Source organism: Natator depressus, chromosome 2 (genome assembly GCF_965152275.1).
Source record: "Natator depressus isolate rNatDep1 chromosome 2, rNatDep2.hap1, whole genome shotgun sequence".
In the NCBI taxonomy this organism is placed as follows: Eukaryota; Metazoa; Chordata; order Testudines; family Cheloniidae; genus Natator; species Natator depressus.
The window spans coordinates 249,355,556-249,380,518 of NC_134235.1; the positions used below are offsets into that span (position 1 = coordinate 249,355,556).

At 42.1% G+C, this 24,963-nt stretch overlaps 1 protein-coding gene across 2 annotated transcripts in view; it reads left to right on the forward strand.

The window, feature by feature from the left end:
• XYLB (xylulokinase) overlaps window positions 1–24,963 on the forward strand; it is a 142,121-nt gene that overhangs the window by 83,911 nt on the left and 33,247 nt on the right. Inside the window, exon 16 of one of the 2 annotated variants that reach the window (XM_074943436.1) lies at window positions 15,872–16,003. The exons of the other annotated variant lie outside the window; for it this stretch is intronic. Coding sequence (XP_074799537.1) covers window positions 15,872–16,003 — 132 coding nt within the window. The remainder of the gene's footprint in view (window positions 1–15,871; window positions 16,004–24,963) is intronic. 2 annotated transcript variants of the gene reach the window in all.

The following is a 24,963-nucleotide window of genomic DNA, read 5'->3' on the forward strand; positions in this document are numbered from 1 at the left end:
AGAGGAAGATAAATTTGAACTGTAGGGGGAACAATCACAGGAGACTTTGTGAGGTAAGGAGAATTGCCAGAGCAACTCCATTATGTATATCGGTTTACCTGACTAGATGTCCAATGTGGTCTGCTATGCCAACTTTAAATACTAGTAGGTAGTAAAAAAGAAATGCCAATTTGAAGTGATATAAATCTATAGTTGATCAAAACACTGAAAAATAAAGCCTGCACTCTAGTATCAGAAATGGATTTTATACCAAATTGATAGTAATGCCTTAGTTTACATTTTTAAGATGCAGTCCTGTGAGGTGCTGAGCACCTCCTGCAGGGTGCCAGGTGTTCTAAACTCTGCCTGAAATACATAGGGGTTGAAGGCACAACATCTCAGAGGATCTGAGCCTTAAGAAGAACATAATAAATGTGCCAATCATGGGTGATACCATTTTGTACCTTGAACAAAATGGTTAGGGGACTCATTAGTTCAGAAGCCCCTGTTTCTTTTGGAAGCTAATATAGTTTTCTTAAAACAGTACCAGAATGGTGATAGAAAACAACTAGGCCCAACTGCTATTAGTTACACAAGTAATATTTTGTTTGTTTTAATGGAGAGGAACAGTGTAACTAAGAGAAGAATGTGGCTCATAGTCTGTGTAAATAGGAACAGAGTAGGTGTCCAGATTCCAGAATCTTACAGATAACCCACATGTGACTCAGTCTGTTAGTATTTGTATCCACTTTTCATAATATCATTTTGGGGCAAATCCTATATACTGTACTCAGATAAAATTTCCATTGAAATCAGATCCAGTTGCCGGAGAATATTTTGAGAGAGGTGTGCAGGGTCTGGCCTTACATTGTTAGGATTCATTGATAGCTTTCAACCTGTCTAAGTGTGTGTTTGACAGAATGGTGGGCAACAGCAGCTGATCAAGCACTCTGATCACTGCAACTTCAATTAGTTGCCTCATGTACACCTGAATATGAGAACTGTGCCAGACTGAGGATATGCTGGAGAGAGTTAAAAGCTAATTACCTCATTAGGTACAAGGGCACAGGAAGGAAGTGCAAAGGGGGAAGCAAAAAGGTGAAAAGCTACAGACCGGTAGAGTCAAGGTAGGGTGACCATACATCCTATTTTGGCCAGGACAGTCCCCTTTTTAAGCCTTGTCCTGGATGTCTCAATTTTTTGGGCAAATCTGGGTATTTGTCCCATTTGCTCTTGCCAACTGATCATCAGCTGGCAAGAGAAAATGCGAAATGCCCAGTTTTGCCAAAAAATTGGGGCATGCCCCCCTAGGTGGGCACAGGGGAACATTTGAGGGGGTGGAAGAAGTGGTGCCAGGTGCGGGGCTCAGGCAGTCAGCCCCCAGGCAGCAGGAGTTGGGCGAGTGGTGATGCCAGGTGAATTGGTCCAGCACTGTACTGGGGGGCAGAGGGCTTGGGCCAGCCCCGTGTGGGGTGGGAGGGGCTCGGGTGAGCGGTGATGCCAGATAGTTGGGACGGATCCTATGTGGGGGGAGGGAGAGGCAGGGTTGAGCAAGTCCCGTGTGGTGGTGCATTTTTCTCTTTGGGAAATATGGTCACTCTAAGTCAAGGCCACAGGAGGTCTCCCCTCTGCCTGGCTCAGGAGCTTTAGAACCCCAGAATACAGCTAAAGCTGCTTGCACAATCTGTCAAGGTGGTGGGAATGAAAAATGTAAATAAATCACTGGGTATTTTCCCTGAAGAAAGGTCTCCAAATTTGTCTGGAAAGAGGCAGGAGCGGAGCACATCCCTGCCACAGTGTGACAAAGGGACAGGATGAAGAGCACAATGAAAAACAGCAGAAGAGGAATCCTGAAATGATGTGGGATCAATTGCTTTAAAGTGAACAAACTAGTGTACAACCCCAATTTCATGATTCAGCACTTGAAGTGTCAATAATTTTCAGTAATAAACAGTGAGATGACATCAACATTATGTGCAAGGGAGGTAAATTTGGGACTGAAATGAAAGATGCTTGAGAGGTAAATTTACATTTCGGATCTTTATTAACATAGGAATAAGCTTCAGGGCAGGCTTGGCATAAATATTCCCTTACGACCATGTTTGAAATTGTTTTGCTGCATTTCTTGAAGCATAAGAAGGGCTTTTTCAGATCTTTTGAAGACACTCATCCTCCACAAACCCACACACACTGAGAATTGCTCCCTCTTAGGGTTCCTCACATTTGAAGATCATAAAATTAAGTCAATTTGCTAAGCTAGGGAACGTGCAGTAAGCTACTTTCCTTGCCACATGTAGAAGGTAGTGAGTCTCTTGGCCACCATCACGGTCCAGAATACAGTAACTCCTCACTTAACGTTGTAGTTATGTTCCTGAAAAATGCGGCTTTAAGTGAAACGATGTTAAGCAAATCCAATTTCCCCATAAGTATTAATGTAAAGGGGTGGGGGGGGGGCAATTAGGTTCCAGGGAAATTTTTTTTTGCCAAACAAAAGGCATTATATACATTTTAAACAAGCAATTTAATACTACAATCATCATTGTAGCAAGACAGCAAGGCAGGGCCTCTGCTGTGCACCACCCATAGCTGCTTTGCAGGCAGCTGGTGGCCTCGCAAGCACTTGGTGTAGAGCCCTATTCCCAAGCAGGACCACTGGGCCATAAAGCAACAGTGAATTGCTGCGGGGGGGGGGGGGGGGAGTGTGCACGTGTTGTGTTTTCACAAACATACTGTACATACCTCCCAACTATAGTACTGTACTGTGCCCCTGCCTTACCCCACACAGGCACAGCAATGAGGAGACAATGAGGCAGGCAAGGAGGCTGAAGGTGCTGTAGGCTAGGAGAACCATGTTGTGCAGCAGCGGCAGCTTCCCCTACTCTGCAAGCACCAGGGGCCGGGGGCTCAACCCTCAGCCCACCCACTCTGCCCCTTCCCCCAAGTCCACCCTTAATTCACCTCTTCTTCCCCCCCATCCTTCCCCTTTACTCCGCACCGCCACGTCCTCGCTCCTCCCTCCTGCCAGCGGCAATCAGCTAGCTTGCGACTTTCAGGGGGAGGAGTGAGGACTCGGCGCGCAGCTTCCCCCCTGCCTCCTGCCTGTGGCAATCAGCTGGTTTGCAGAGTTCAAGAGGCGGGGGGGAGGGGGAGCCTGCACGCCGAGTCCTTGCTTCTCCCCACTCCATCCGGAGCGCCGCAAGCCAGCTGATTGCCGTGGGAGGAGGGATAAGGCGCTGATCCCTGGGGTCTGCCAGCGGACGGGAGGTGCTGTGGGGGGGGCTTAGGAGAGTTGATGGCAGGGCGGGGGGGGGGCTGCCAGCTGTGGACAAAGCAGGCAGCCAAACGACGTTATAGCGAAGCATTGCACAACTTTCAATGGAGCATGTTCTGTAACTGAGCAGGGACGTAAGATCGAAACAACGTTAAGCGAGAGGACGTTAAATGGGGAGTTACTGTACCTTATCCGTCAGTCAGACTACAATATCTATGTTCCTTAGCCCCTTGCTTATCTTTTGTAGTGCATCCTATGCCTGAAAAACCCATGGGCATTTCGAGGTCTCAGTTCAGTTGTTCTGTGGCCTTGAAAGCGAATAAAAAGAAATGCATGTTTATGGAAGAATATCTTTAACTACTCAATAAATAGTTTGGGATCTTCCAAGAACAAGTGGAATTCAAACATAACTTTAAAAATGGGGTTACCCTTGGCATATCTATAATAAAATTTTTTTTAAAAAGGCCGAGGGTGGGAGGAGAAACTTATGTCTGATGTGGAGTATGTGTGCCTAATGTAGTACATTGAAGAAGTTGTTTCAAACAGTTTGTTGGAATAAAAACATTCCCCTTAAAGCTTGTGAGGCCATTGGTGCCTTGGAGAACTGGTCTTAGGGGTAAAACTTATTTTATCTTGGGAGATATTTAACTTACTTATATATCCAGTTTAATAAAAAATAAATTTATGAATTTCTGTCATATCCTTTCACACCAGATCTGTCTCTTTCCCCCTCTCACACTGTCATTCTTTTGGGCTTTTTTAATTTTAAAAAAGGGCTTGCTTTGTTGCTTAATATAGCATTGTCATTTGATTCAACCAGTGGTGGGAATGGTTTCTGTGCTTCTTCAAGAGCTCACAGGAGGTTAGAAAAAAAACAAAAGCAAGACAAAGCACATTTATTGCAGGATCGATGGCGACAGAAACTGAAATCCTCTGCTTATCTGGAGAAGAGGTATTGCATAGGCAACAGCAGTGAAAGCTGCTTTACCATTATGGCTCAGTCCTGACCTTGAGGAGCCTCCTGTAGAAATGAGCTTGGTTCATTCTCTCTGCCAGTTTAGACCCAATTTCAGCAAAGCTTTTAAGAACATGCTTAACTTTAAGGACATGAGTAGTCCCATTGACTCTCTAATGTTAGTGGGATTATTCATATACTTCCAAGTTATTAGCTGTGCTGAATTTGCAATCTTAGTTGTTGGCCTTTCTGCTGAGAGTCAGCAAGGTGACATAGACACTGTCCACCAATTTCTTTGACACCTCACTGGACAGCTATTATTGGATACTAACAAATTTTGGCCACTACTGTCCTGAGCCAAGTTCTTCATACCAGTGATCTATTAGTGTATTGCCTAGGAGTCCCACCCAAAATTGTGCCTAGATGCGGGGGTGTGTGTGTGTGTGTGTGTGGTCAGAGAATGTCTCTGCCCTGAAGAGCTTCCAATATAAATAGCTATGACAGACAAAGGCGGCGGGAGTGGGGGGAAATATCTATCGGTGATAGGCTCTGTATCCCATTACTAAATTCTGTTTCAGCCAATTAGTCCTCATTTTTTACATGCTTAATTCTTTTCACAATCATCTGAGTGTCCCCTTGTGATGAGTAGTTTGTGTTGATGAACTGAATAGCAATTTCTTGTAAGCTACATCAGGAAAATTACATTTTATGAGCTTTTTATGTCACAGGAGAAAAAACAACAACCCAGCCTTAAGCAGATATGTTGTTTCCTTATCGGGCTCTTAATGAGTGCACGTAGCATTTCTTTAACCTGCAATTTGAAGGTCTTGAAACCTTTTCTCCAATCTTTTCTCTCTTAAAATGTAACTATACAGAAGCCTACTATTATGTTCTCCTCTTGAATTACATTTGTATATTAACCTATTTCTGTCAGTTGGTGGTTACAAGCCAATCTGAACCCTCAGATGCCATCCCATATTATTTTGTCTTGTTTGGACAGCTAGGCCTAATTACATTAGATAGACTGTCCGGAGTTTTACAGATTAACTTACAGCATGATGCACACCCTAAGTGATGGAGATGTAACTAAAGGAGAGAGGGATGATGTGACCTTGTCACTCAAATGGATCTAGAGACATACTTCTCTTTTCCCAGCTGGCTTTGGAGTTGTGCGGAAAGTCGGTAATATGTTTAATTACTTTTGACAAATGAAGAATGCTTAAGTCTTTTAGCTATATTGCATTATGTCGTTCATGATAGCAGAAGTGTAGAGTAGTGGCCTGGCCAGCAGCCCTTTGATTAGGATGCTGTGTTACAAGATCTTGGGTTTCAGGTACAGCTCTCAAATGCAGGGATGCAACTCACATTAATGGTAAGTGAAGGCAGGATTAAGGCCCTTATTCAGGAAAGCCCTTAAGCATGTGCTTAGGTCTTACTGAAGTCAATGGGACTTAAGGACATGCTTAAGCGCTCTCCTTGAAAGAGTTGTTTTTTCAGCAATCAAACTGGTAGCTTGCATGCCAAAAAGCAACAATGATGCAATTAGTAGATTAATTTGAGATAGCATTTGCACATGAAAAAGGTACAATGTTTTTGTAACATTAGTCATGATAATTATAATTAAAGTTGCCAAGACAGTTTCCACTGTCAAATCATAACTTCTCAGAATAGTTGTACTCAGGGATGAAAATGTCCATACTTGAAGCCAAATTTGGTGTAAGTGGGTACAAAGTCACTGGCTTTACACATTGCCCGAGGTCCAGAATTGGTTCCTGTTCACTTTGTGAATGAATTTTTTCTTTACTTTTTTTGGAATAGGAAAGGAGGGGGGAAATTCTGACCAACATTATTTTCATGGGTGTAATTCAGAACTTTGAGGGTGAGATTTTCAAGAGTGTTTAGTATTGGCTGAACATTGCTCCCACTAAAGTCAATAGTAAAACTCCCTTTGACTTTAGTGGTATCAGTGTTAGGCTGATGCTGAACATTTTTGAAAATCCCACCCTGAAACTTCAAAACTGGTATGAAATAGGTTTTTATTGAGAAGTCAAGATTTGTTAGGATAGAAAAAACTTGGGTTTACAATAAAATTATGACACTGGAAAATGTAGGTGGATCATGAACCAAAGCAATTTCCATTTAACTTGTAGCTACTGACTTGGGCCTGATTTTTGTGAGGTGCTAAGCACATCTTGCGAGGTGCTAAAGGTAGATGCAATGCATGTGCATGGGATGGTAGTTTAGTTGTATAGTACAGTTCAGTACAGGTACAGATTACAGGAATTTACAAGATGACGCAGGAGAAGAGTGTAAACTAAGAAGCTTAACAACTTCAGAGCAAGGGGTAGTGAAGCTTTGTAACTGTAGCAAGCTGTTCGCTTAGATCTAGACTAAGGAGCTTAAGGAGCTTATAGTTCCACAAGCCCATTAGCTCCAGAGCAAGGAAACTTACAAGCTGTGCAATAGCTACACTTCAAAGAACTTACAAGCATCATTGATGAAACCTGCAGAGCTTGTAAGGTGTGCATGTCAAATAACTCTGGATTTCTCTTTCTCTAGCATTTGAGTGTTTCCTCCTCCTGTTCCCCTGTGAAATAAAAAGTGCAATTAAATATGATGCCCATACCATCCCCTAGTATTAGTGCAACATTCAGTGTCAGACACTCAAAAGTCAGGAGATTCCAAAAATTAACTTGACCATATTGCAAATATGTATTTTATTCTTCTTTTTCCTTGTTGAACATATAGTTGTTTATAATATTAATCTATATCATAATACATGTAAGATGTGCAATTTAGCTGTGTTAATGTTTTGGGAGAAATTATAAAAGGTTGAAAAGCCTCTTGTGGTTATAGTGGGGGATAGATAGAGAGTTGATCTCAACCAGGTTGGTGTAAATAAATTACCTTTAGGTACTGTTGGTTGAGCTAAAGGCCTTAGTGCTAGATTGGCATGTCCCTTACTTTTCATGTCCCTTACTTGCCTACAGAGAGAGTGAGAGAGAATAATACCCATTTACTTCTCTGTGCAGATTGTTACTCTTGCCAGGGTTGGGAGAGCAGGAGTTACTTACCAGATACTCTTCTTGCAAGGAAGTGGTTATAGAAGGGCTGAGTGTGGAAGGAGCCATAGCTACACCCTTTCCTGCTTGCTGGCTCTGGGAAGTAAGCTGCCCCAGGGGAAGAGGTAAAGTAAATTACTTCGCCACTGTAAGATGAGAGCAGGGGAGGGACTGAATCACAATTAGGTCTCTGTTCCACTCCTGGGGCAGCACTGCTACATGCAACCCCTTACTCAAGGCTGGTTGTAAAATTGCAGTTTCACCCTTAGGGCCCAGCCTAGTGCCCACTGAAATCAATGGGAGTCAAATTAGTCTCCGTGAACAAACAGTTGGCTGTATTCATATGATAAAGGAAAAATGTTATCTAACTTTTCCTCATGACCCTTTTGGCCAAATAGCATGAGACACACTTTCCTTTGTATCCCCAATGATCTCCTCTCCTTTTTTGACCCAAGAACCTAGTCAGGGATTAGATTAATCTCAAACATTAAGAGTTCATTGTTCTATCCGGGTCAGGCGATTTCAGCATTTCCACAAAGTACTGAGCCTAATTCAGTGGATAGCTGCTTGTTGTTAGGGGTTCCACTATTATACCTACAATCAGCATATGATCAAGCCTCCACTGTGGTGGCCGCTTGAATACAGTCTTTGTGACCCCCTATGTGTGACTGTCCACTTCATAACTGTTTGGTTTGGATATTTTATTGGAGTTTTTTATATTGTGTTCTGATTCAATTATTTATTTGAATAACCCGGGTGCCTGGAGATGGGAGAAAGGGGTGGGGGAAATCTTTATACTGTATAGGCTGGTTCAGCAAACAGGGATGTGATCTTTTAAGATTTTTTGTCATTGTTTAAACATACTTGCCTTTTCTGAGCTGGGTTAGATTGTAATTATTTTAGGAATATGCTCTTTCATGGTATATGTAACAAGCTTTATTGTGCATGTGTGTTTTTTCACTGAAAAAACACAGTTGTGAGTTTTTTTGTTTAGGTTTCCCAGGCAGGCTCTTCCTGTGGTTCAGGATGTTAGCAAATCCTTCCCTCCACCCCTCCTCCCCACCCAGTGATTCAGTTTCAGGGGAAATTCAGCCTGTATGAAAACAAAGGTAGTAGTACACATTTTTCTTCAGTTGTTAATTGTTCTTGTATCTCTCCTTATCTTACACGCTAAACACTTTCCGGAAAAACACTTTACTTTGCAGGCTTTAGCCTGTTGACCTGACTACTTGTACCTTTTAAAGAGCTCACAGCGCTTTTGGCAAGAGTCAGGGAGTTAACACTGCTGACCTGGAGCAACTCTAGTTGGGGTAATTACTTTCTCTACCTAAAATACCCCAGTACTTTCAATTGGACAAAGCCTTAGTCTTCATATCCTGTCCTAATGTTTGTTGCTCTGTTGTATTGCATGCCAGAGGAGGCTGATTTCATTTTCAGACTTCTGTTATAATCTCTTGCCTTCACATGCCCACAACTTTAAAAAAAATAATCACTTGTGGGGCTGACACTTTCAACCCAGAGGTGATATTGTTTTCTTTATAGTGGGAGGAAAATCCCATTAGCTATTTCTTTGTTATGGGGAGATTGGGGGGGAAAAAGTCATTTTTTCAGATGAAAAGAAATGCACAGGCTTTATTTTGATTTCACAATGTTTTTATTCCAGTATAAATGCACTAGCTCCTGAACCACACCAGTGAGGTATGATGGTCTTATGATAATACATTGCCTTGGGATTCCGGAGATTTGGTTTCTGTTCCTCGTTCTAATACAGGCCTCCTGGATGAACATTTATCTCTCTATTGTGCCTCAATTCCTCATCTGTGAAATAGGGACAATAATATTTCTGTATCTCATAAGAGTGTTGAGAATAAATTAATTGTTTGGGGCCATAAAGAGACCTATAAACACACACCGCCAATGTAAGAGAGATCAGATTCAGGTCCATATGGGGGTTCCCCCACACACATGCCAGTAACTCAAAATGGCTGAACAAATAACTCAATTTATTATGTGGTTAATATTCTGATGCGGGGTCTCCTAGCTAAGGACCCTATATCCTTCCTTCACAGGGGCCTGACCAAAACCCATTGAAGTCAGTGGAAAGACTTGCAATCATGTCTCCTGCAAAACCCTTTCTGTAGTTGGGGTTTGAGCTCCATGGGCTGGGAAGGGGAAGTGTCAGGGGGATGGTATAATTTCCCCCCCTTCAAGTCCATTGGATTACTCAAGAGTGTGATCATGCTGACCTCAGCTTTATTTAAATTGCTTCCTTCATGTATATTCAACCATTCTCAGGTGGGTCTGTAGAGCTGCCAGCAGGGAGACCATGGAAGCATGGATCTCCAGGAAACCAGGTTGCCACTGGGGAGGACCTGACCAGGGAACAGTGTGGAAGTCCCACTTCATTGTAGCCCTCCAAGGCTATCTTGATGAAGCTCAGTGCATAAGCTGTTAGTACGTCCTTTTATCTCCTATGCTTTGCCCACTCTGGAGGAGCAAGAGCGGTCCAGGTGATCCTCCTTCCCCTGTTCTGTTCTTCCTCTTCAGGGCCACCAGGATGGAGGCTTTACTCTCTACAGACAGCATTTTGGGGGCAGCCCTCATCTCCAGTTGCTGCTCTTCTTCCAGGTCTCTTTGTCACTTTTCCAGCTAAAACCACCAAGACTTATCTCCTGGACACTACTTCCTCAGCACAGCCTCCTGGAGTGACCAGTTGCACTGCGCAGAGCCCTCAGTTAAAGATTTTTTTTACAGATTGCCAAAACTGTTATGAAACTCACTGTCTTTTTCAGATAGGCCTTTCTCACATCCCCATATTCATGGGTCCAGATGTTTGGTTAGTGCCTATCCAATAAGGTTGCATCCTCAGACCCTGCTCGCCTGATTAGCTGGCTTTCTGTTAAGTACATAAGGTAAGGGAGGGAGGTGAATCCCAAGCCTTAATCTGCACCATTAAATTATAAAAACAAATATGTTAGTTCTTTCTGTTTAAAGGTTTGTCCAGTTTGCAATTATATCTAATTAGTCTTACAGTCAGCGCCCCTGGCTAGCTCCTTGGGTTGTTTGCAGCTTTGTTACTCTTACTTTCCATTTGTCAATAAAAGGAAGCATTCTAAAATCATCTCTCCCAGTACCAGTGCCTTTGTTTTCCCTTTTACATGTGAGTCTTCATACTTTAGATGGCTTTACAGTATGTCTTAGTAGATTTTTGCAGAGCTGCAGTCAATTTACTTATGAAAAATTAACCAGTCCATGCCCTTGAAAAGTCATTGCATCCTTTATTACCTTCGAATATGATAAGTTAAAGAAAATGATTAGCAAAGGTGTCACTCATGTCTGCACACAGTATATCAGATTGGATTTACTGTGAAGAAGTGAACCATGTTAAAGCTGTGAAATCAGTCCAGTTCTACAGGGACTAGAGCCAGCTGCACCATTTTTACTACTTTTTCCCTTGCAGATTCAAGAATGATTGCAATAGTTTGACAGTTTATTTACAGATTTGCTGTGACAGACAGGTTGCCAGAGGGGAAATGTTTGTACTCCCTGAAGATAGTTTTTGGTGTAACTAAAGCTAAATATCTGACACGTAGAAGACTTCAGTTACCTTTCAGGAGACTAATCAACAGCCATATTATTGAGGAATTGGATGTATTCTTTCACTTAACTGGACCTAAACATATAGGGTCCATTCTGCCTTTTGCAGTGGTATAAATCACTACACAAGGTGCAGGGCAAAGTGAATGTAAAATGCTATTGTTCTGATTTGGTAGCATTTTGTATTCACTTTGCATTGCTGTAAATGATGACAGAAAGTGCCTGGCAATGGTAAATCAAGCCTAGAGGGTCTGATTCTGATCTCACACCAGTGTAAGCCAGAAAGTAACTCCATTGACATCCATGGAGTTGCACCAGTGAGGGTGAGATCCTGATCTCACACCAGTGTAAGCCAGAAAGTAACTCCATTGACATCCATGGAGTTGCACCAGTGAGGGTGAGATCAGAATCATCCCCACAACTTGCTTTTATGTATAAGCTTGAAGTTTTTTTGCATTTTTATCTGAAACTCATGAGACCACATCCTGTTTCCCTTACTCTTGTGAGCCATCTTGGGGTCTCCAAGGGACCAAGGCAAGTGGGACTGTTTTTCTCATGAGTGTCTGGGCCAGATTCTGATCTGTTGTTTGAGTGTAAATCTAAAGTAACCATTAACTTGAGTGTATTTTCCCTGGTATACAGAGATCAGAATGTGCCCAAAATGCAATTCCATGCAAACCAATCATCATGCTATGAAATTAAAAACCTTCAGTAGAGAAGTCTCTCTTTCTAGCCACATCCTGTGTTAAGTATAGTATATATATTTCTCTTTTAGTATCATACTCTGTATTCCCAGAAATAGTATTAAACATTGGCTCAGAAAAGTATTCTTTGTTCATTAATACTTTAAAAGGCACAGAAGGTTTCAGATATTGAAAAGGTTAATTATACTATAAATAAAATAGTTGAATAAATTGTAAGTTTTATAGATGACAAGGTGGGCATGAAGATGGGAAGATTTGTCTACCACAGAGAAAAAGCACTTCTTTTTTTTTTTTTTTTTAGACTGCTAAATGGTGCTGCCAACTAGCCAAATGTAATCTGAGTATTCATGAGCAAGGGGTGCTGGTGGATTTTCAGGAGAGAGAAAGTATGCATCTTAGTGCTTGGCCTCTGTCTGTGCTTAAGCCAGTCTTACTGTTTGTTTGCCTAGTATCAGAGTTGGGTAGGTTGTTTTTCTTTCCATTTTTTTTTATCTGTCTTGAGTGATCATCTGCTGTCAAGTGGATTCATTCCAGCACAATTTTGGTTTAATCAAGTTATCAGTCCAGGAAAAGGGCTTAGAACACAATTTATGGAGAAGCCGAGACTGGGAAAACTGAGCAATTTTAAAATCATGACTTTCTAGTAAAATAAGCACTTATTTTCCCCTCCACCAATATTGGTATCTCAGGCATGAGTCACACAGAGTCCTGGATACTGTGTGTGAATTATTATGCTAAAAATTTAAGGAATATCGAGCCAGATTAACCCTGGTTGTCAGTTGTTGCAGGGAGCTTGAAACTGCACCTCCTTACTCCAGCCTGGCCTCTTGCAATGATAAATGGAATCACATCTACTACCCTTTCTTAAATATTGCCCTGGGAGATGGCAGCTGAATTGCCTCTTGGGGCTCCACAGGAAACCCACAAGCAAAGATGTGACAGAATTTGGTATCTTTCATGATGTTCCATAGCAAGCAAAATTTATAATTTAAATGTATTTATAATGAGGAAAATACATTCTGCATTGTTGAGGGACCAACATACAGAATAATACAGATGGACATGGGCGTGCAAATCAGAATTCAGTCACCTTGACTTTTGAAGATCAAAGTGGCTTTTGAAATACAAACTAATGAATTTGGAATCAGGAAAATTGCCTACTCATCCAGACCTAGCTGAGGGGATGTTAGCAGAGAGAAGGGACAATAATCATTGTATGGAAAATGGAGATTGTATTCCCCCAAACAATACTTTGTGGAAATGCTGATATATTCGCTCAGCATATCAGGCTATCAGTTGCCAGCAGTTCAGCTGTCCCTCCCCTCACTGCCATGTGCTGCTCCTGCCCTCTGCCTTGGAGATGCTCCCTGAGCCTCCTGCTTGCTGTGCAAGGGGGAAGGGGGGGCCTAATGTCAGGGTGTCCTCCTCCCCCCTGCTCCTGCACCCCATCTTCCATAGAGCAGGGGGGGACACGCGACAGGGACAGGGCTTAGGACGGAGGGAGCTTTCTGGCAGCAGCTGCGGTCTCAACTTGCTGATCCACTTAACAAGGCAGTGTACTTAGAGTGGGGTCAGTATACTTAAAGGGGCAATGTGCATCTCTCTCTCTCTCACACACACTCACTCACACGGTGTGTGTCTCTGTCTGCCATGCTGTCTCCCGCCCTCCATTCCTGCTGCCTTGTAGAGTGTGAGGCTACATGAACAACAATGAGTTAACCCTGGAGGGCTCAGCCAATTGCTAGTTCATCATTTAGCAGTAAGGCATTCCCTGGGAAATATCCCACCCTCTGACTCCGTCACCTCAACCAAGCTTCACAGTCATCATTGCTGTGTACAGTATTAAATTGTTTAAAACTGTGTGTGTGTGTGTGTGTGTGTGTGTGTGAGTGTGTGTGTGTATATGTATGTGTATATAGTCTTTTGTCTGGTAAAAAAAATTTCTCTGGAACCTAACCCCTCCCCCCCCATTTACATTAATTCTTATGGGGAAATTGGATTTGCTTAACATCGTTTCGCTTAAAGTCACATTTTTCAGGAACATAATTACAACTTTAAGTGAGGAGTTACTGTAATTTCTTGCAGTCTACCCCACAGACCAAAAATCCCCTAATCTCTAATAAGAGGTGGTGAAGGATTTGTGGAACTTTACACTCAATTGGAGGTTTTGGTCGGAAGGGCACTGACAAAGGTGTCCTGTCCTATCAGCTGTTTCATAACAGGCTGTGGTCAGGTGAACATAAAGGACACAGAGAACCACAAAGAAGACATGAATTGGAGGGGGTGCTAGTGAGAGCAGCAAGGATGCACTGAATAGGGCAGATCCTTTGGCTACCAAGGCCATGACTAGCCATTTACAGCCATTTACAGAGCTGTACTAAGCTCCTATTGCAACCCCAATAGAGAAGAAGTTACATGCTGCCTTGTACCGCTGCCACCTCTCCACCACTACAGTAGCTAGCATAACCTAGAAGTGCATCTGACCACAGTGGTGGAGTTTACGTACAGAACTGAAGCATATAGATCAGTGGTTCTCAACGAGGGGTACATGTACCTCTGGGATATGCAGAGGTCTTCCAGAGGGTTCATCTACTCATCTAGATATTTGTCTAGTTTTACAACAGGCTCCATAAAAAGCACTAGCGAAGTCAGTACAAACTAAAATTTCATACAGACAAAATGCAAAAGTAAGCAATTTTTCAGTAATATTGTGCTGACACTTTTGTACTTTTATGTCTGATTTTGTATGCAAGTAGTTTTTAAGTGAGGTGAAACTTGGAGGTATGCAAGACAAATCCAACTCCTGAAAGGGATACAGTAGTCTGGAAAGGTTGAGAACCACTGATATAGATAACCACAAGATTTTTTTTGCAGTTATTTATTGACTTATAGATATACTGTGGTAATAATAAAAAGTTTGTGCTTACATCTAAAAATTGTATCTGAGCATCACAACAGTACTGTGAAGCAGGTAAGCATAGAATTATAGAAATGTAGGACTGGATGGACTTTGGTAGATCATCTAGTCTAGTCTCCTGTAATAATTGGAATACCCTGTTAAGTAAAGGTTAAATTATATTACAAGGAGTGATAAGCTTTGAGATAAACAACAGAGCTGTGAACTGGAATTACAAATGCTGAGCTTGTGCTTCAATGCCTAAAGACAAGAGCATCATTACATAGAAAAGGTCATTTTTCAAACCCAAGGACAGTTGTATCCTGCCTTCTGCCTTTAAAAACAAATCAGCATTTGTTGCATTTCATCCTTGAATTATTCATCAAGATCAGACACTTTCTTGTTCAGTTCACTTAGTCATTTTCCTCTTGCTTATTCTCAGCAGTTTTGATGAAAATATATATAACACAGTACCTGCTTACAAGAGACATTCAGTTTAATAGATGTCTTGATTGGAAAGACATTTCTTTTGGTCCAAGCTAAAATCAGATGCTCATTGTCTGAGTGGACTTTGTGTGTGTTATGAGAAGTAGATAAAATTCATTGTTGCAATGTCTCTGTACTAATCTCTTTTTCCATCAGTTCGGCTCCTTCATTTGGGATAGCCCAGAGTCACACAAGGGTGAAATCCTGAATTCCTATCTCACTGAGTCCTTACTCATGCAAAGCTTCCATTGAAGTCAAGGGTGTTTTGCCTGCATTGGGATTTGACCCCATTAAATGAAGTACAGTTCCCTCTTGTCCTTTCTTAAACATCCTTCTTCATTAAGTCAAAATACTGCAGATGCTCTAGAGGTGGCCAGTTGTTGGTTAGATTATTTTAGGACACTGGCTAGTTGCTGAGTGCTATACAGAATAATTCACCTGAAGTGGCACATTTGTTTCACCTTATATTGAAGTGAATGGAGCTGCATGGGTGGGTAAGGTGATCAGGATATGGTCCTGTGTGGTGTTTCCACCATGAACTGTATTTTTTCCTTTTGTCGCTTTCCCCCATAATTTACCTTGTTTGCATATTTTAGTGTTTCATACCACAGTGCCTGAGTCATTTTCTTTTGAATAATTAAGCAGGTACATGCCCTTGGAAAGTCACTGTGTCCTTTATTACTGTTAAATATGTTAAGTGTGAGGAATTACAAAAGATGTGCATTTTTGTTCACTTATATACAATTAGATATACGGCAAAGCAGAAAACCTGGAATGTAACATGCTGTGTACTCTGGGGTGCACCAGACCCAAGAAAAAGGGGAAGTCTTTTTAAAGGGGCAGAAATAAGACAGGGAAAGCATTTCCTGGTTGTCCCGCTGCTGAATGTCCTGCAGGTAAGCAGTTTCCTTCTTTCTAAAGATTTAACCGTGGATTGGTGGAGTCAGTGGCTTATCAGCAACCTTCCAAAGACACCAGATGGGGGAGCAGGCCAGTTGATTGAAGATGTTGGACTCTCCAGAAAAACACAAAATTCTTCGAGTGATTGCACATGTAAGTGTGCATGCGTCATACACAGTTGTTGGTTTTTCCCCTCAGGAATATTTGCCAGGGCAGCGTAAGTGCCCTTTGGTGCCTTGTGCCACTGCATGCGGGTATAAAGGGCCATGCTATCCCTGCCCCATTCAATTCCCCCGTGTCGGTTGTTGGAACTGTGATCTTTGTATTTACAAGTCTTTCCTCCCTTCATGTGTGTATAGTGCCTGTCGTGTTAGTTTAGTGTAGAGTAGTGTATTTTGTACATAGTTACTGACTAGTGTAAGTTTAGTTTTATTCTTAGTGAATCTTGGTCTCCAGTGCCTGTTTGGGCACCAGGTCCAGTACTGGACTGGTGCCACATTCTCTCTGCTTCAAGGCCTGTCACTCTTGTGGCAAACTGATGCCAGTGAGTGATCCTTGCCCCAGCTGCCTTAAATGTCTGGGGAAAGCATGCATAGGTGACATGTCACAGTTGTAGAGGGTTCAATCCTTGTTCCAAAAAGGAGAGGGCTGGCAGTCTCAAATACTTACTCGTGGAGTTTGTTTGTCACCCTCCATCAGAACCTTCACACTTGGAACGGGTACCGAGTTTATCAGGAGTGCTCTGCCCATTCTAGCTGACTCTATAGGCAGACCCTCCTTACCATACTGAAGAAAAGACTTCATAAGTCCTTGATGCCCTCAAAATCTGCAGGTAAGGTACTGAGTGGAGGCAAGGACACTGAGGGGAAGTCGAAGAAGAGAGACCCCCAGATACAGCCTGCATGCAAAGAGGGATTAATGACTTTGGAGCTCAGGAAGGACCTGTTGAGACTGATCCCAGGACTGGTGCAGCTCATTGTACCTCAGTGTCGGGGCCTTTGATGGCGCCATCTACACCCGAAGCATTCAAGACGGCTTGCGAACTATTGATCTTCTTGGTACCGGTTTCACCTGCAGTGCAAGATTCCTGCCCTATACCAGGATCGGATGTGTTAGATCCTTCCTGCCAGCTCAATCACCAGTGCACTGTTCAGTACTGCTGGTGGATACATTGCTGAATCTTGGTGGCTTCCATCAAGGGGGAAGCCTGTGATGGTCTCACCAGTGCCTCCATCACTAGATTCACAATCGTTCTCCCCAGTACCAATGGGGTCATTTCCCCAAGGTCAAAGAAAACAGGCTCATCTTCCTCATTAGACTCTGAGGTTGGATCCTATGCTTTCAGACTTGAGCAGCCCCGGTGGGGTTCTTACCCACTATGGTTTAGGTCTCAACCCAAGGACCAATGGCTGGCATATAGCTGGGTCCCACCTCTGTATCAGTGTTTCTTACCTTCCCCCCATGGTCTCAGACATCCCCATTCCCTTCCAGCCCTCCCATATCGAGTAGGTATTGGGAACATGTGCACCAGGGTCACCACTCCCCCTCTCCTGGGACTGGGACTTCACAAGAGGAGTTACTTACTCAGGACTCTCCTGTGCAGGAGTTGGACAAGGGACCTCCTCAACAGCCACTAGCCTCTTCATGATTAGATGAGGCAGTAGTCATGGAGTCTGCCTCACCCTTGCAAGATGACTTCAAGGCCTATCAAGACTTACTAAAAAGGGTGGCTACAGCTCTGGATATCCAGCCAGAGGAGGTGCAAGAAAAGTCTCACAGATTGGTGGACATTTTGATCACTATGGGCCTTTCTAGGATAGCTCTCCCTGTTAACAACGCTATCCTAGATCCAATTAAGAGTTTATGGCAGACTCCATTCTCCCTTCCTCTGACTTCTAAAAGGGTGGAAAGGAGATAATACATCCCTTCCAAGGGGTATGAACATTTTTACAACCACCTGCCTCTGGGTTCCTGTCATAAATATAAAGGGAAGGGTAAACCCCTTTAAAATCCCTCCTGGCCAGAGGAAATCTCCTCTCACCTGTAAAGGGTTAAGAAGCTAAAGGTAACCTCGCTGGCACCTGACCAAAATGACCAATGAGGAGACAAGATATTTTCAAAAGCTGGGAGGAGGGAGAGAAACAAAAGGGGGTATGTGTGTCTGTCTACATTCTGTCTTTGCCGGAGATAGACCAGGAATGAAGCCTTAGAACTTTTAGTAAGTAATCTAGCTAGGTATGTGTTAGATTATGATTTCTTTAAATGGCTGAGAAAAGAATTGTGCTGAATAGAATAACTATTTCTGTCTGTGTATCTTTTTTGTAACTTAAGGTTTTTGCCTAGAGGGGTTCTCTATGTTTTGAATCTAATTATCCTGTAAGGTATCTACCATCCTGACTTTACAGGGGGGATTTTTTTTTATTTCTATTTACTTCTATTTCTATTAAAAGTCTTTTTGTAAGAAAACTGAATGCTTTTTCATTGTTCTCAGATCCAAGGGTTTGGGTCTGTGGTCACCTATGCAAATTGGTGAGGCTTTTTATCCAACATTTCCCTGGAAAGGGGGTGTTGGGAGGATTGTTCATTGTTCTTAAGATCCAAGGGTCTGGGTCTGTAGTCACCTAGGCAAATTGGTGAGGCTTTTTACCAAACCTTGTCCAGGAAGTGGGGTGCAAGGTTTTTGGGAAGTATTTTGGGGGGAAAGACGTGTCCAAACAGCTCTTCCCCAGTAACCAGTATTTGTTTGGTGGTGGTAGCGGCCAATCCAAGGACAAAAGGGTGGAATATTTTGTACCTTGGGGAAGTTTTGACCTAAGCTGGTAAAGATAAGCTTAGGAGGTTTTTCATGCAGGTCCCCACATCTGTACCCTAGAGTTCAGAGTGGGGGAGGGACCTTGACAGTTCCCTGATAGTGTTTGCTGCAAATGAAAAGGAGAGACAGGGACATCAGGCATCAGCCTCAAAAGGGAAAGAAATAAGGAATCTGGACCTCTTCAGCTGGAAGATGTATTCCACAGGAAGTTTACAACTGAGAATTGTAAACCAGCAGGCTCTGTTGGGTTGGTACAATTTTAGCCTATAGGATAATGTCCTAAAATTTAAGGACGGGCTTCTGGATGAAGCTAAGCAGGAGTTCACTGCTCTGATGGATGAGGGCAAATTAATTGCCAGATCAGCTTTACAAGTAAGCCTAGATGTGGCAGACTCTGAGGCTCGAGCTATGGCTTCTACAGTTACTATGCGGCATTCATCTTGGCTGCAGTCATTGAGTCTTCCCCTGGAGGTGCAACAAACTGTAGAAGACCTCCTATTCAAAGGCCCCTCACTCTTCTCTTAAAAGATGGACAAGAGGATTTATAGCGTTAAGGATTCAAGGCAACCCTTAATTCATTGGAAATTTTATATACTGATGACAAAGAGAAAACCATTCCACCCACAGCAGTCCCAGTGGTTCCACCCTTTCATGCCTCGTAATCAGTACCTGTTGAGAAAGAGGGTGTAGTGGTCCCTCACTACTGGCAGACTGCAAGTAACAGTCTTATGGGGCGGAGAGCTCCAGTCATAGAATATCAGGGTTGGAAGGGACCTCAGGAGGTCATCTAGTCCAACCCCCTGCTCAAAGCAGGACCAATCCCCAATTTTTGCCCCAGATCCCTAAATGACCCCCCTCAAGGATTGAATTCACTACCCTGGGTTTAGCAGGCCAATGCTCAAACCACCTGACAGTGTGGATGCTTCTTGGCTGACATACTTGGAATGAGATTGCTCTAAAGGAGTACAAGAAATTCTCCTAACAGTAGGAAGCCTTCAAGTAGGTTTACTTACCTTGCTAGATGGAAGAGATTCTCGATTTGATCTATGGGCTGGGTGGATGCCTCTTTGCAAGCTTCAATTCCCCATATCTTGGTCTATCTTCTGTTCCTGAAACAATAAGGACTAGCCCATAGTTCCATCAGAGTTCACCTGGTGGCTGTCTCAGCTTTCCACCCTCCAGTGGACAACAGGGTATGAAAAGGTCAATCAATGCCCATCAGATTTCTAAAGGGTTTGGACAGGTTATATCCACAGCCTGATTCCAAAGTGGAGCTTGAATTTATAGATACTAAGGTCAGAAGGGACCATTATGATCATCTAGTCCGACCTCCTGCACAATGCAGGCCACAGAATCTCACCCACTCACTCCTGCGAAAAACCTCTCACCTATGTCTGAGCTATTGAAGTCCTCAAATCGTGGTTTAAAGACTTCAAGGAGCAGAGAATCCTCCAGCAAGTGACCCGTGCCCCATGCTACAGAGGAAGGTGAAAAACCTCCAGGGCCTCTTCCAATCTGCCCTGGAGGAAAATTCCTTCCCAACCCCAAATATGGCGATCAGCTAAACCCTGAGCATATGGGCAAGATTCACCAGCCAGATACCCAGGAAAGAATTTTCTATAGTAACTCAGATCCCACCCCATCTAACATCCCATCACAGGCCATTAGGCCTATTTACCATGAATATTTAAAGATCAATTAATTACCAAAATCATGTTATCCCATCATATTTAGTTCTAGCAATGTTGATGGTTTCCCCCTTTGATCTACTAGCGACTTGTTACCTACTACACCTATCTATGAAAGTGGCTTTCTTGGTTGCTATTACCTCGACTAGGAGAGCAGGAGAAATATGAGCTTGAGTGTCAGAACCTTCCTATACAATATTTTTCAAGGACCAGGTTTTCCTGTAACCTCATCCAAAGCTTCTGACTAAGGTGGTTCCTGATTTTCACATTAATTAAGACATTTACTTACCAACCTTCTTCTTTCCAAAGCCTCATTCAGGTAGGTGGGAAGAGAATCTCCATTGTCCAGATATTAGAAGGGTGTTGGCTTTTTATCTGGATTGGACTAGGCCTTTCAGGTAATCTCTGCAGCTATTTGTCACAATTTCAGACAGTTTAAAGGTCCACCCAGTGTGCACTCAGAGAATGTCCTCCTAGATTTCCAGCTGTATTTGTTTATGCTACTGTCCAGCAAATATGGAAGCTCTAACTGAAGTGGTGGCTCATTCAGCTAAATCACAGGTAGCTTCCATGGACTTTTCTGGCTCACACGCTCATCCTGCACAACATGTGGATTGTAGGGCAGCAGTCGTTCAATCCACAAGTTTACCTCTCAGTCTAGAGACAATGCCAGATTTGGGTGGGTTGTCCTACAATCCCTGTTCAAATAGACTCTGAAACCATGTCCAGCTCGAACAGCTTGTGAGTCACCTATAGAGGAATGGACATGTGTCATCACTCGAAGAAAAAATGGTTACCTACCTTCTGTAACTGTTGTTCTTGAAGATGTGTTGCATGAGTCCATTCCACAACTACCTTCCTTCGCCTCTGTCAGAGTCTTTGTGGTAGGAAGGAACTGAGGGAGATCGGGACAACATGGTTCTTCATGCCTGTGTGCAATGACACGAGGCACCAGAGCGTGCTTGCGCTGCCCTGACGGGTACTGCTGAAAGAAAAATCTCCAACAGCTATGTATGAAGCATGTAGCTTTTCATTAAGGACAAGTGGAGTCTGTTTGGGGAAACAGAATTCAGAGACATTTTGAGAGGAGAGGAATTGTTGAAAGGTAAAAGGATTCCAAGCTGGCCTGAAGCTGGTTTGAACTTCAGAGAGTTTCAGGTTCTCATTGAAATTCCAAGCAAGGTGAGTTTTACAGCTGTAGCTGTAACACTCTGGGAGTCTCATGCTGAATACTGATGCTTGATACCTGGTAATGGGTAGTAACTGGAATGGATAATCCAGTCACCATTTCCATTTGAGGAATAATCTGGATTCACTGTGGTAGTTTAATACTGTAACAAAATAAGCTTTTTGTTAAATATCCTTTTGTTTCATTATTGCTGTCGTGACTGATACCCTCCTTCTCCCTCCTTTGGTGGTAGACATTCTTAGTTGAGAGATGTAGTGTAGGGTTTCTGGTCACTACACCACGTCTCTAAGAAATGTTAATTTTCTCTTCTACTGCTCATCTAAGCTCTGTTAGTTGCCTAATAGATATTACTAGAACTCTACAGAGTTATCTCGATAGGTTTCTTTCATAAGAAGTCACATTTCTGTCTAAATGTAACAAAATAAACGAATACATCTTCTCTTCTTTAATAGCATATAACAGGGTGTCAGGTCTCCTTAGCTGACTTATCCTGTTAGCATGTGTTGGAACACTGTAGGAAGATGCTGGCTAACACTATGTGGCAGAAGTAGCTTGTTAACTCGATCCTGGATATAAGGAGATGGAATCCTCTCTTTGGGCAGAAACAAAGAGGTCCGTGCAGGGAAACAGTAGGAACAGTCAAGCTTTGGGTTAAAGCTTAGACTGGTGTTTATACTTTTGTTGCAATTTATGTGGATTTTACTCAGAGAAGGTTTGGAGTTCTATCTGTTTGCATGCATTTTTCAGCTGTTTCAGCAGTTCTCTTTTATTTTGGCATTTGGAATAGCCTGTGAATTGTCCATCTGTGTTAATTTTTTACTGTGCTGTGTACACTGAAGCTAAATACTTTCAGTTCTGGGCACCTCTACTTGAGAATGATGTAGCAAAAATAGAAGAAATTCATAGCAGAGCAGCAAAAATGATTAAGGGGATGAAGAGATTACAAGAGCAAATATCTAGAACATGGGTTAATAGTGCTTAATATTGGAAAGGTGTAACTACCAAGGATTGAGAGGAATTATTTAGCATTGTAGAAGGATTTATAACAAGGACCATACCTCTCAGCCTTCAAACGCACTAATGCATATGAGACACACCATCAAAATGTATGACAGATGACCGAACTGTAGAGCACCTATGTTTTGATGCGCTTTGTGCCATAAAATCTAAATTGTGGGTTTTTAAGAATAGAACCTGATTTTTAAAGTTTTTAGTTTTGTTTTGTTTTGTGTTTTTTTTTTTTTACCGTGTGACTCAAATACATCAGCTCTGAAACCTGTAAGATGTTAATTAGAGTGGAATGAGGTAGGGGCAGCTTATTATAGATTGCAAAATTTGATTCAACCAGGAAGAGTGGCAGATTTCTTGTCGTGTTTTTTTTTTTTTTTAATTTATGGAACTCTTTAAAACTAACATTGCTTAACATGAAGGTCTATTGATAAACTTTTTGTGAATTTCCAATATTCCTTTGATAGGAAAATTGGGTGGGCTCAAAAGGGGACTGAAACAGTTTTAAATACAACATAAAGGATTTGATTGGACTCAGTGAATGAATGACAGGGTTCCGAAGAGCCCTGGGTTCCCTTTTGTTTATTGCCATCAATTACCGGTGCCCCATGATGGACTTAGTCTTACTAGAGTTGAGCCCTTTTGTGACTGTTCTATAAATGGTACAATATAGATCCAAGATATACAAAGTCAGCTTCACTGTCTCCCTTTCCCCCATAAACCCTTGTTTAATTCTGTTTGATTGAATTTGGACATTTATTGCACATTAGAACAAGCAATTTATAACCCTAGTTAAAGCCAAGGTTATTTCAGGCTTGTTCCTTGTATGCTTTCACACTTAGTTCTGTCTAATGTACCTGAATCCAGACCTGAAATAAACCCTTGTTATGTCAATCCTGAGCTTCTGTTGAAAAGAGATTGCTACTTGGAGTGGTTTCATAACATGGAAAGATATTATTAGAGACTATGTCAATATAAGACATGTTAGATCCAGGGTCATTAAAATTGAAAAGCTGTTGTATTATATTTGTACCAGAGGTGCAGAGGAAGGTGTCTTTAAGCCACAGTTATTCATGTCTGGCTGTGCACCAATTTGGTCCCCTGTCTTAACTTAGTATAATTTATGGCAGCTCATTAGAATGCTCTGACTGCCAGTGACTCAAAGGGGCAATTATGGTATTTCAGAGGTTACTGAGGTGCAGGGAAGATCCAGTCATGCCCACTTTCCTTCACCCCCAATATAGCTGCAGAAACAGACAGTGATATAACAGCCACTAAGACAGTTCTGTGCTACCAGAGATCCCCCTATATTTTTTCTGTGGACAACTATGCAGCATTTAAGGCCACTCTGCAAAAGTGAAAGGGACCAGAGTGGCCTTAACTCAGGGAAGAATTTGGCCCATGGAATTGAGACTTGGAAGGAGGTCACAACAAAGTTGCAATCCTGCTACTGCTGCTGCAGCGTCTTTTGTTTCTGTTGGGTCAACTTGATCTTGTTAGGCTTTCAGCTAGTCCCTTCTCTTGGTTACAACCAAAACTTTTGGCCCAATCTTCCTCGTGTATTTGCAGATTAAAATACACAGTCCATCAGGATCCCCAAATAAACTATTACATCTATGGAAACAGTTACCTTTATCACAGGATTACATTGTTCACTATGCTACAGTGTATCCTGCATAGCTCTGGTATATCATTTAAAGGCAGTTTGCCTGAGTAGTATAAAATATGCATGATGGGTGAACACCATCATGAGTTGTGTTAATGTATTCTAATTTACTTGCTAAAAATATTTTTAAATCTTAATAGGTTTACACAGAATTTTCTGATGATCAGATGCCATGTTAATGAGCATGGCAGAAAAACACAGATATGTAGATATCCTAGATAAACTACTGGCAATTGCAGTGTTCTTTATCAACACAGAATTCTTTTTCTGAAATCTCTTCGTGGTAGATGTCAGGGCTCAGTCTTAATGGATTAATTTCTTAAGAATGTTTTGACTGTCTACTTAAGCTTAATAAAGAAAAATATAAAGCAGTTCACCTAACAGTTTTCTTTTGTTTTGCTAGTTAATTATGCATTATGAAAACATACTAATTATATTTACAATAAATTAATAGTGTGTATGTGTGTTTGTGACATTCTCTGTCTCCTTTTTAAATACGCCATAAATCTTGGATTGTGATTCTGTTTTTCTTCAGGCTATTAGGTTTCTACAGACTGTATTTCATTCCTTAGCACCTACTGTTGCTTGGCAACAGCATCCAATTTATAAGAGCCCAGCCCAGTGAATGGCTAGCTACCTAGAACTCGCCTGTTAAGATACACTGAGAGTCAGAACAGTTTAATCTTGATTTAGGGCAATTCTTAAAAAAAACAAAAACAAAAACATTCTGCCTATTAGTTTGTCTGTGAT